Below are 12,345 nucleotides of genomic sequence, written 5' to 3'. Positions count from 1 at the left end.
TAAGTATTTATTATGTTAAGGCGGTCTCTTCCTGATCCCTGATGTGCCGCGTCCATTTTATTTGACTATTGCACTGTACCTAAGTATTTAAAAATATTGACTATTTTAGAGTAAATTGAAAAAAAAAAAGAAAAATATCCCAGATTGCTGTGAGCATAAAGGCTAAATATCTGTATCGGAAAGGGTTCCATAGGCTTTTAACCCTAAAAAATATCTTCCCTATTCCCATGAATCAGTTCCTGGGTGTGAACCTCTCACGACTTTGGGCTCCCTAACAGATGAGGAGTAAGGATAACTGAATATTTCACGATTCCTAGCAATGTACAGACAAAAGTATTGACTCAAGACCTATGATATTGGGGATTGAGCTTATGCTGGGGGTTTACCAACTCGGGATTGAGATGAAACGAGGATTTTCCTATACTTATTAATCAACCTCGGATTGCACTCGATCCTGAGACACTCCACGGTGATAAAACTCGACCTCAGTAAGGATAACTGAATATTTCACGATTCCTAGCAATGTACAGACAAAAGTATTGACTCAAGACCTATGATATTGGGGATTGAGCTTATGCTGGGGGTTTACCAACTCGGGATTGAGATGAAACGAGGATTTTCCTATACTCTTATTAATACCCAGATCAACCTCGGATTGCACTCGATCCTGAGACAATCCACGGTGGTAAAACTCGACCTTACAGTTTCACTATTATCTACAGGGTTTCCTCATATAATTATCTCCTTATACTAAGTCGTTTTCTTTAGAGGTAAATTTTGTACCCTAAAAAGGAAAATAAATTGTCAAATCTTTTGAAAAGAAATAATAATAATAGTAGTAGTTTAAGTGGAGTAAAATGAAAGGGTAAGGATGGAATGAAAGAAAAAGTAAAGATGAAGAGATTAACACGAAATCTAAAATGTGCTATTGCGTAAATAAAGGGATAAATTATTAACAATATTATTATTATTCATATTATTATCATTAAAATGTGTAGAATAGAATAATATTACACAGAATAGAATAGAATAGACGCGTGAGGCGTGATGTATTAACTAAATATCTAACCGATATGATCATTATGTTTAGGTTGTCATACTCAGATTGTCTATCATAATTTTATACTACGTACCGCGGACTGTATGCCCTTCGATTAATATTGAACGAACAAAGTGAATTCCAAGTGTTTTTCTCGGCGATTTTTCCTCTCATTTGTCCGATTTTGATGAAATTTGACAGGGGAGAACCCCTTCTCCTAAATCTCGAGCAAATAGAGAATGGACCTTACAGGCTATTTAAAAAATTTAATATCAGCGCAAACGAGATATTATTAAAATGTTTATAATATTCTACTATTCTTACTAATATTGGTATCGTACATTTTAAGAAATTATATAATTTTACCTACTATGTATCTTAAGGTAATACCTAATCATAACATTGTAAAAAAAAAATGAAAAAAAAAATATATACATGGGTTTTACCCGTTGATTTGTTAATCAATCAATCAATCAACGACTCACAAGTAGACAAAGTCTAGAGCCATATAATTTACCTTGTACCTTCATATGTATTACTTTGAATTTTAAATACTAAAAGCCAGCCTAGTTGGCTTGGAGGGTTGTAAGCGATGGTTTGCGGGTTCAATTCCCGCCCGGGATGGACTTTATCCTAAACAGATTAGGTTTGTTCTTGGAACGGCTGGCCTTTTTCTATCATGTAGTCCTTTTCTTTACTCCTTTTCTTTTCGCTCAATTGTTAAAGTTCCTTCTATCAAACATCTTGAGAGGGAACAAAAAAAGACTTGATAAATACCTGTCTATTGCGGATTCAATTCCCGCCCGGGATGGACTTTATCCTAAACAGATTAGGTTTGTTCTTGGAACGGCTGGCCTTTTTCTATCATGTAGGTACTCCTTTTCTTTTCGCTCAGTTGTTAAAGTTCCTTCTATCAAACATCTTGAGAGGGAACAAAAAAAGACTTGATAAATACCTGTCTATACGTATAAAGCCATACTTATCCTTATTTTATGTTTCTCTCCCTCAGGACTCCCCTATCATTGATTTCTACCCGGAGGATTTCAAGATAGATCTGAATGGAAAGAAGTTTGCCTGGCAAGGAGTAGCATTACTCCCGTTTGTAGACGAGGAGAGACTGCACAAAGCTCTCGCACCTTATTATGAAAAACTCAGCGTGGAAGAGAGTGAGTAATATTTAACATCAGAATGATTCTTCTTTCAAGGAGAGAAGGAGAAAAAAAAATAAAAAGGATCGTCTACACTAATCTCAAAACCGAAATCGATCCGGCTAACCACTATACCAATGCCACTAAAGTTGGTTTTGCAAACCGTTAATGTTAGCCTTATTATGAAAAACTCAGCGTGGAAGAGAGTGAGTAATATTTAACATCAGAATGATTCTTCTTTCAAGGAGAGAAGGAGAAAAAAAATAATAAGGATCGTCTACAGCTACACTAATCTCAAAACCGAAATCGATCCGGCTAACCACTATACCAATACCACTAAAGTTGGTTTTGCAAACCGTTAATGTTAGTACTTTATAAACAAGATCTAATGACTAAATCTATTGTGTCAGTTCTCTTGTATAGCGGTCACTGTACTCGCCTTGCACACAGAACACCCGGGGTTCGATTCCCGACTGGGTCAAAAAAAAATGTATCATACAAATCATTGTTGCGGGGCCCACTCAGCCTCTTGAGGAAAATGTGTAGCTATGTAAAATACTAATGCCAGTGCCAGCGTGGTAGGTTAACATTGGATGCTAGAGGATTATTGAGATATTTGGAAAAGCCTACAATGCTGCAGTGAGCACCAAAAGTTATAACATAATAATAACACAAAGAAATTGCACAGTGCGAATCTTAATTAATAATAATAATCTATTGTTTGATTTCAGAACTAAGAAATGTACGCGGTGATGATAGAATATACAGGAATTTGCCTCATTAGACAATGTATTTGAGGGAGTAGACTCTACTGGAGTTCCTCCCTCAATGGCTATCACTGGACCGTCATGCTCAATACGAGCTCCCGATCTCAGACCGGTGGTCCGCGACAACGTTTCTGTATATATTATTGTTTATATTGACAGGTCGGTCATGAGTATGTACTAGGATTATGCTGGGTACTCAAGTACTACTACCAGGGGTGTAGATCATGGAAGTGGTACTTCCCCTTCCATTATGCACCCTTCGCCTCTGATTTCATCAATATTGCTGAAGTCGACACCAACTTCGAGACTGGAACACAACCGGTAAATAATAGGATTTTTTTCGTGAAATAAGATCCAGGTCCCGACACATTTCTGAAAGGACTTCCTTCAGACTTTTTAGAGCTTTACTTGGATTTTTCCCATCACACAGATTAAAAAACTCAACCCCTATCCAAAGTCGTGAATTTGCCCCAAAATGAATAGCTCAGTTATAAAGAAAATTAATCTAAAATGAAACATTCTGAATATTATTGTTTATATTGACAGGTCGGTCATGAGAATAATATCCAGGTCCCGACACATTTCTGAAAGGACTTCCTTCAGACTTTTTAGAGCTTTACTTGGATTTTTCCTATCACACAGATTAGAAAACTCAACCCCTATCCTAAGTCGTGACTTTGCCCCAAAGCTCAGTTATAAAGAAAATTAACCTAAAATGAAACAGGAGACAGAAATCATGAACCAAGGAATGAGAGGAAGAGTTCTGCTGTCCCCAGACAATGTGAATCAGGGAGGGTGAGTTTAGATTGAGGGGAAGTAAAGTTGTATTTTTCCTTTCCGAATTTACCCTCTGTTGGCGTAAGAAAACCGTTCCTGAAAAGTACCAATGGATACTTATATAGGAACAAAAAGAAGATATTTTTATAGTTACATTAAACAAACCATTCTCATTATTATTATGAAAGACCGATTAGGCTGAAAATTTAATGAGCTAATTTCTTTAAGCGTAGGACATTTTTTGCGAAGTTTTGTCAAAAGGACAAAACGTTTGTGAGAGACAAACAGACAAACTTATAGCCAGGAATAGTGCAATACATGTTTCCTCATTAGTTATAGAAGGTAAAAAATGTTTGAATGTAATCTTGGAACTACATAACTTGGCTTATTGACTAAATCTATTGTGTCAGTTCTCTTGAATAGCGGTCACTGTACTCGCCTTGCACACAGAACACCCGGGGTTCGATTCCCGACAGGGTCAAAAAAAATGTATCATACAAATCATTGTTGCGGGGCCCACTCAGCCTCTTGAGGAAAATGTGTAGCTATGTAAAATACCAATGCCAGTGCCAGCATGGTAGGTTAACATTGGATGCTAAAGGATTATTGAGATATTTGGAAAAGCCTACAATGCTGCAGTGAGCACCAAAAGTTGTAACATAATAATAACACAAAGAAATTGCACAGTGCAAATCTTAATTAATAACAATCTATTGTTTGATTTCAGAACTAAGAAATGTACGCGGTGATGATAGAATATACGTAGGAGCTGACAATGAACTTTATCCTCTGCTCAAATCCCTGTACACTGCCAAGAAGAAAGACGTGGAGACAGAAATCATGAACCAAGGAATGAGAGGAAGAGTTCTGCTGTCCCCAGACAATGTGAATCAGGGAGGGTAAGTTTAGATTGAGAGGAAGTGAAGTTGTATTTTTCGTTTCAGAATTTACCCTCTGTTGGCGTAAGAAAACCGTTCCTGAAAAGTACCAATGGATACTTATATAGGAACAAAAGGAAGATATTTTTATATTTACATTAAACAAACCATTCTCATTATTATTAAAGACCGATTAAGCTGAAAATTTAATGAGCTAATTTCTTTATGCGTAGTTAGGACATTTTTGCGAAGTTTTGTCAAAAGGACAATACGTTTGTGAGAGACAAACAGACAAACTTATAGCCAGGAATAGTGCAATACATATTTTCTCATTGGTTATAGAAGGTAAAAAATGGTTGCATGTAATCTTGGAACTACATAACTGGGCTCATGTCAGCTCCCATGGCGTAGTGGTCACTGCGCTCGCCTTGCACGCGGGAGACCCGTGTTCGATTCCCGGCGGGGTCAAGAAATTTGTATCATGCAAATGATTGATTCTGACTGAATGTTGCGCGGCCCACTCAGCCTCGTGAGGAAAATGAGTAGCTATGACGTATAAATGCGCATAGCGACCGGTGCCAGCATGGTAGGTAAACATTGGATGTTAGGATTATTAAGATATTGGGAAAAATCCTACAATGCTGCAGTGAGCACAGAAATTGTGACATAATAACACAAAAAAACTGCATTTACATTTATATAACTTGGCTCATTCAACAGGTATTATTTCGTGTTTACTGATTGTATTTACTCTTGTATGTTGCAGGATATTGGGAAAAATCCTACAATGCTGCAGTGAGCACCAAAGTTGTGACATAATAACACAAAAAAACTGCATTTACATTTATATAACTTGGCTCATTGAACAGGTATTATTTCGTGTTTACTGATTGTATTTACTCTTGTATGTTGCAGGAGTCTGGTGTCGCCTGTACGTGGTTTAGAAGTAGTCAGAAGTAATATTGTGTTCTGGTAAGTATAACATAACCTATGATCCATCCATTATACTTTGCCTCTCCTGTTTTATATTAACGTATAGTGTTTTGCCCTATGCTCTGCTACGGAGGAAATATTCTCATCCTATCTAGAAATAATTTTCTCGAGATTTAAACCCGGAACCCTGGAGTTTCTTTGTTCTTGTGATTGTAATGGTATCATTTGAATAAATACATAAACTGGGCCAGGCAATTAGAGGAACTCTGTCATTTCCTTTGTTTTTCTTTTGATAATGGAACCTAGGATTATCAATATGACATTATTTGGTATTCTTACCGTAAAACACAATACATAATTTTCATATATGTATTTTGCCAGTTCAGTTTCAAATAAAATTGATTTGAGCCTAAAAGAGCAAAGAGGACAGAAGAAAACTTGAAAAATGACAGCATCGCTCTAATTGCTTGGCGGAATGTATTATGATTTAATTTTTAATAAATGACTGTTGTTTTCATTTCCAGTATGAAGTTCCGAGATCCATTCTATGGAGAGAACTTCAAATATCCTGCTATAAGACTGAATGGAGCTGTGTAAGTAAATACAATCTATCTTATACATAAGCATACGTAGTGCTTTATTTAGTTTAGGACCAGAAGTCCCTAATGGTTTGTCCATGCTGACTTTATTGAGGCCGAAGGTCAAACAATTAGAGGAACTCTGTCATTTCCTTTGTTTTTCTTTTGATAATGGAACCTAGGATTATCAATATGACATTATTTGGTATTCTTACCCCATAAAACACAATACATGATTTTCATATATTTTGCCAGTTCAGTTTCAAATAAAATTGATTTGAGCCTAAAAGAGCAAAGGGGACAGAAGAAAACTTGAAAAATGACAGCATTGCTCTAATTGCTTGGCGGAATGTATTATGATTTAATTTTTAATAAATGACTGTTGTTTTTATTTCCAGTATGAAGTTCCGAGATCCATTCTATGGAGAGAACTTCAAATATCCTGCTATAAGACTGAATGGAGCCGTGTAAGTAAATACAATCTATCTTATTATACATAAGCATACGTAGTGCTTTATTTAGATTGGACTGTTAGTTTAGGACCAGAAGTCCCTAATGGTCTGTCCATGCTGACTTTATTGAGGCCGAAGGTCAAAATTAGGATAGGTACTCCAATGTGCCTAAGCTACAAAATTTCCGCCCCGACCAAGATTCGAACCCAGCGCCTCCGGGTTTAGTCAGTGTTCTCAACCACTCGGCCACGAAGGTGGGCCAAAATTAGGGTTTTTTCTATTCGGCGCTTTGACTATGTTTTAAGCATGTCGTTCGCGCCGAAAAATTGGGTTTATTTATCCATTTAATATTGTTTGATTTTGATTTCTATTAACAGAGAGCCTGCCCGTGTTCTAAGCATACGTAGTGCTTTATTTAGATTGGACTGTTAGTTTAGGACCAGAAGTGGTTTGTCCATGCTGACTTTATTGAGGCCGAAGGTCAAAATGAGGATAGGTACTCCAATGTGCCTAAGCTACAAAATTTCTGCCCCGACCAAGATTCGAACCCAGCACCTCCGGGTTTAGAGTCAGTGTTCTCAACCACTCGGCCACGAAGGTGGGCCAAAATTAGTGTTTTTTTCAATTCGGCGCTTTAACTATGTTTTAAGCATGTCGTTCGCGCCGAAAAATTGGGTTTATGAATCCATTTAATATTGTTTGATTTTGATTTCTATTAACAGAGAGCCTGCCCGTGTTCTGAAGCCAGGGGATAAAACCCCCTCTCAGAACCAGGGCTGGAAACCTCCGAACCATGTCTGGAGACCTCAGATAGGCATGGCACCGCGTACTCAACAGGCAAGTCTAGGCCCTGCTGGACATCGCATGATGAACCACTATACACCACGTGATAACTGTAATAGTAGCCATACACCGGGACAGTTCAGTGCAGTACCTCCCCCCTCTACCACACAGTATAGTCAAGGTAAGATGAGTCACCCTGTATTATTAGATATAGTTTAACCATATTTTCCAGTCCTTATGTGAAACGACATTAGCTCTAATTCGAATGTTTCATTCTTTTTCTTCTTTTTTTGACCACTAGATCTCATCTCGAGATAAATAAATCGATTTGAAAAATACCGGTAAAATTTCAATCTCAGTCGACGTATGGAATTTTGTCCTTAATATTTATTGCAGAAGTTGACCACAATAATTTTAGTAGTCTACCGCTGGGGTAAAGGGACTCTTCAGTCATATTACCTTCGACTACTGTTTTCCAGTACCTACCTAAGACACGCCACTACCTACCTTCCTATTGGATATTACTTACCCCACACCACTGATCTGATTCCTCTTTGGGTTCAGATCAATAATAATGCACTTTTTGGGTACTTTTACATCGGAATAGGACTCTATCTCGAAAAAAATTGTCATTTGGTTGAGCCCCATTAACCTTTTCCTCTACAATATGGTACAATGTATTATTCAACCTTTTTGGCCGCTATTTTGTTTTCTATGAAGTTTAAAGCGATTTGTAAAATAAATGAATGAACAATGAAGGATTTCTTAGAGTATGAGAGAGAGAGAGAGAGAGAGAGCTGAAAAACCTCTCCGTTACTTTCTGGCCTTTTGTGTAATAGCTTGCTCTCACGTAGTCTACCGCTGGGGTAAAGGGACTCTTCAGTCATATTACCTTCGACTACTGTTTTCCAGTACCTACCTAAGACACGCCACTACCTTCCTTCCTATTGGATTTTACTTACCCCACACCACTGATCTGAACCCTATTTGGGTTCAGATCAATAATTTACCTTTTCCTCTACCCTCTACAATATGGTACAATGTATTATTAAACCTTTTTGGCCGCTATTTTGTTTTCTATGAAGTTTAAAGCGATTTGTAAAATAAAAAAATTAATGAAAAATGAAGGATTTCTTAGAGTAAGAGAGAGAGAGAGAGAGAGCGCTGAAAAAGCCTCCGTTACTTTCTGGCCTTTTGTGTAATAGCTTGCTCTCTCTCTCTCTCTCTCTTTCTCTCTCACTCTCTCTCTCTCACTCTCTCTCTCTCACTCACTCTCTCTCTCTCTCTCTCACTCTCTCTCTCTCACACTCTTTCTCACTCTCTCTCTCTCTCACTCACTCACTCACTCACTCTCAAGTGGATACAGAGGGTTGCAGTATGCACACATACACATCATATTGGTTCTGGTAACTGTTGTGTCCCCCTATGTGAACCTTTTCGTACTGAATGGTCTAAATCAATAGGGGATTATAATTTTATATGATGTGATGTTACAAGGAGAATGTTCATCAATATACTTGGGCCATGTTCCACGAAGAATATTGGTGTTCAAATTTGACAGACAGAACTACCTACATGAAATATTATTTGCCTGGACAACCTATTATTCTGACTGTCCGTGTCCGCCCTACTTTTGACTGAATAGAACCAGATGACATTTTCGTTAAGTTAAGGATACCTACGAAATAAGACGTAACTCCCCTTGAGGAGTAAAAGGGGCAATCAAAAAAAATGAAAAATTGAAGCTTAAAAAATGAATAATAATAATTTTATATATTTTTTATTTTATTTTTCAAGTGCCTCACTTTGGGCCTTTGAACGCGGGATTGTTTCTGGGTTTAAACCCTGCTGTGATATATGTGCTCTCTCTCCCTCTCTCTCTTTTCGTCTTCCTTCTCCCTCTCTTAATTTTCATGTGTGTCTCAAAGCAGAAGGTCAAGAAAACGATTGATTTTTTCAAGAGATTTAATGGATGGAATTGTAACTACAGCGGGACTTATTATCGTCCCAAAATCGGAGAGAGAAGTAGGACAGGCCATTCTGAGAACGGTCTTCATCTCTTAGTGATAAAGTTTGAGATGGCCATTTTAGGGCAAAAGTAAAAACAGGTTCCTTTAAAATCCCTTAACTAACGCCATCAAGTCTGTTTTCTTTAGAGGTAAATTTTGTACCCTAAAAAGGAAAATAAATTGTCAAATCACTCGGGACTTATTATCGTCCCAAAATCGGAGAGAGAAGTAGGGCAGGCCATTCTGAGAACGGTCTTCATCTCTTAGTGATAAAGTTTTAGATGGCCATTTTAGGGCAAAAGTAAAAACAGGTTCCTTTTAAATCCCTCAACTAACGCCATGAAGTCGTTTTCTTTAGAGGTAAATTTTGTACCCTAAAAAGGAAAATAAATTGTCAAATCTTTTGAAAAGAAATAATAATAATAGTAGTTTAAGTGGAGTAAAATGAAAGGGTAAGGATGGAATGAAAAAAAAAGTAGAGATGAAGAGATTAACACGAAGTCTAAAATGTGCTATTGCGTAAATAAAGGGATAAATTATTAACAATATTATTATTATTCGTATTATTATCATTAAAATGTATAGAATAGAATAATATTACACAGAATAGAATAGACGCGTGAGGCGTGAGGTATTAACTAAATATCTAACCGATATGATCATTATGTTTAGGTTGTCATACTCAGATTTTCTATCATAATTTTATACTAGGTACGTACTGCGGACTGTATGCCCTTCGATTAATATTGAACGAACAAAGTGAATTCCAAGTTTTTTCTGGGCGATTTTTCCTCTCATTTGTCGGATTTTGATGAAATTTGACAGGGGAGAACCCCTTCTCCTAAATCTCGACCAAATAGAAAATGGACCTTACAGGCTATTTAAAAGATTTAATATCGGCGCAAACGAGAAATTATTTAAATGTTTATAATATTCTACTATTCTTACTAATATTGTTATCGTACATTTCAAGAAATTATGTAATTTTACCTACTATGTATCTTAAGGTAATACCTAATCATAACATTGTAAAAAAAATGAAAAAAAAAATATACATGGGTTTTACCCGTTGATTTGTTAATCAATCAATTTCGAATGAAAAGAGTTTTTGAAAGAGCTGAAAAATTCAACCGCAATCATTTGGTTTATTTTTAGTGGAAATAGAGTTATGTCTACTTTATTGTGATCCCTGTGTAACTACAGGGTGGCTCAGAACTTTTTCATCCGAGGAATACCAACGCCCTCTACCAAATCTCATTTTTCTACAAAAAAAAAAAAAAAGTTGGACCGACCGTTTGTAAGTTATCGCGCATACAGATACAGACAAAGAGACAAACTTGGGTGCAAAAATATCAAATGGAAATTTGGAACCCATTTCATACAATGTATTATTTTCTCATTGGTTCACCCGTTATATGAGTTCAGTGAAGAAGAAAACCATTGGAGAAACCTGTCGTAATAAATCCAGACCTTTAAATTCTTATCTCCTTACTCCTTATTCCTTTGTATCCTATGCTATAGGTACTGTGGTTGTGTAAACACGCTGTCTAATTCTATTGAAGATAATATCCCGTATTGTTCCGAATATAATCTGTCTAATTCCTTGTGATTTGTGAGAGTTAAGATTCTTAGATCTTTATTATTATCCACTAAGAAATGGTATGTTTGGTTTGCAAGAGCAGATTCATATCAACAGACTTCCTCTTCCGTGATAAATGGATCGAATATTTAAGGTATTTAACCCCGAAAAATTATCAGATTAGGGTCACGGTTGGTTCAGTTGTAACGCGCTTGTTATGTAGAAAGTGATTTTAGATCTTTATTATTATCCACTAAGAAATGGTATGTTTGGTTTGCAAGAGCAGATTCATATCAACAGACTTCCTCTTCCGTGATAAACGGATCGAATATTTAAGGTATTTAACCCCGAAAAATTATCAGATTAGGGTTACGGTTGGTTCAGTTGTAACGCGCTTGTTATGTAGAAAGTGATGGGTTCGAAAAGTCCTGGGCACTCTTATTTCAAGTCCTAAAGGAAACATCGTGATACTATATAATCAGTATAACTAGGCTTGCCAAATATCCAAAATGTCGATTCGGTACGCGAATCCGCGAACATAATTGCCAAATCCGCGAACATAATCGCAAAATCCGCGAACAAAATCGCCAAATCCGCGACCATAATCGCCAAATCCGCGAACAAAATCGCCAAATCCGCGAACAAAATCGCCAAATCCGCGAACAAAATCGCCAAATCCGCGAACAAAATCGCCAAAAATCCGCGAACGTAATCGCGAAATCCGCGAACATAATCGCGAAATCCGTGAACATAATCGCGAAATCCGCGAACAAAATCGTGAAATCCGCGAACAAAATCGCGAAATCCGCGAACAAAATCGCTAAATCCGCGAACATAATCGCGAAATCCGCGAACAAAATCGCGAAATCCGCGAACAAAATCGCTAAATCCGCGAACATAATCGCCAAATCCGCGACCATAATCGCGAAATCCGCGAACATAATCGCGAAATCCGCGAATCCAAGGGACCAGCTCATTTTTTCGTTTAAGGCTGTTTAATACAACATTTTCTCGTTTATAAAGGTTTAGCAAAGAAGTGGAAGAGCAAACTGATGAAAGCATGACAAATTTAAACAAGACAAGTTAAGAACAAATTCTGATTTATAGAGGTAGGTACCTAATTTTAAAGTTAAAAAACGCGTCCCGAATTTTTTCTGGGACAGAAACGGAAATTCGGGACAAAACGCCCCAAAATGAAAAACTGAACGGGACGCCGGGACACCCCCTGAAATTCGGGACTGTCCCGGCCAATTCGGGACGTTTGGCAAGCCTAAGTATAACCCCAATGTTGTCTTTACAATATTCCTGATGCACAACCAAACGACTCTGTTCAGTACTGCAATGGTTGTAATTGAATTCAATTCAGAAAAGAAATATACGTAGCTCCCTCTGAGCTGCTTTC

The 12,345-nt window shown here is 37.2% G+C and overlaps 1 protein-coding gene across 1 annotated transcript in view; it reads left to right on the top strand.

The window, feature by feature from the left end:
• LOC103505789 (5'-3' exoribonuclease 2 homolog) overlaps positions 1-12,345 on the top strand; it is a 43,771-nt gene that overhangs the window by 15,094 nt on the left and 16,332 nt on the right. Inside the window, 5 exon segments of the mRNA XM_026821034.1 lie at positions 2,049-2,205; positions 4,459-4,630; positions 5,525-5,581; positions 6,067-6,135; positions 7,295-7,536. Of these exon segments, the coding sequence (XP_026676835.1) occupies positions 2,049-2,205; positions 4,459-4,630; positions 5,525-5,581; positions 6,067-6,135; positions 7,295-7,536 (697 nt within the window).

This window comes from Diaphorina citri, unplaced genomic scaffold (genome assembly GCF_000475195.1).
Source record: "Diaphorina citri unplaced genomic scaffold, Diaci psyllid genome assembly version 1.1 scaffold195, whole genome shotgun sequence".
Classification (NCBI taxonomy): domain Eukaryota; kingdom Metazoa; phylum Arthropoda; class Insecta; order Hemiptera; family Psyllidae; genus Diaphorina; species Diaphorina citri.
Note: the sequence above shows the minus strand (reverse complement) of the source record. Positions and strands in the feature narration are given on the sequence as shown.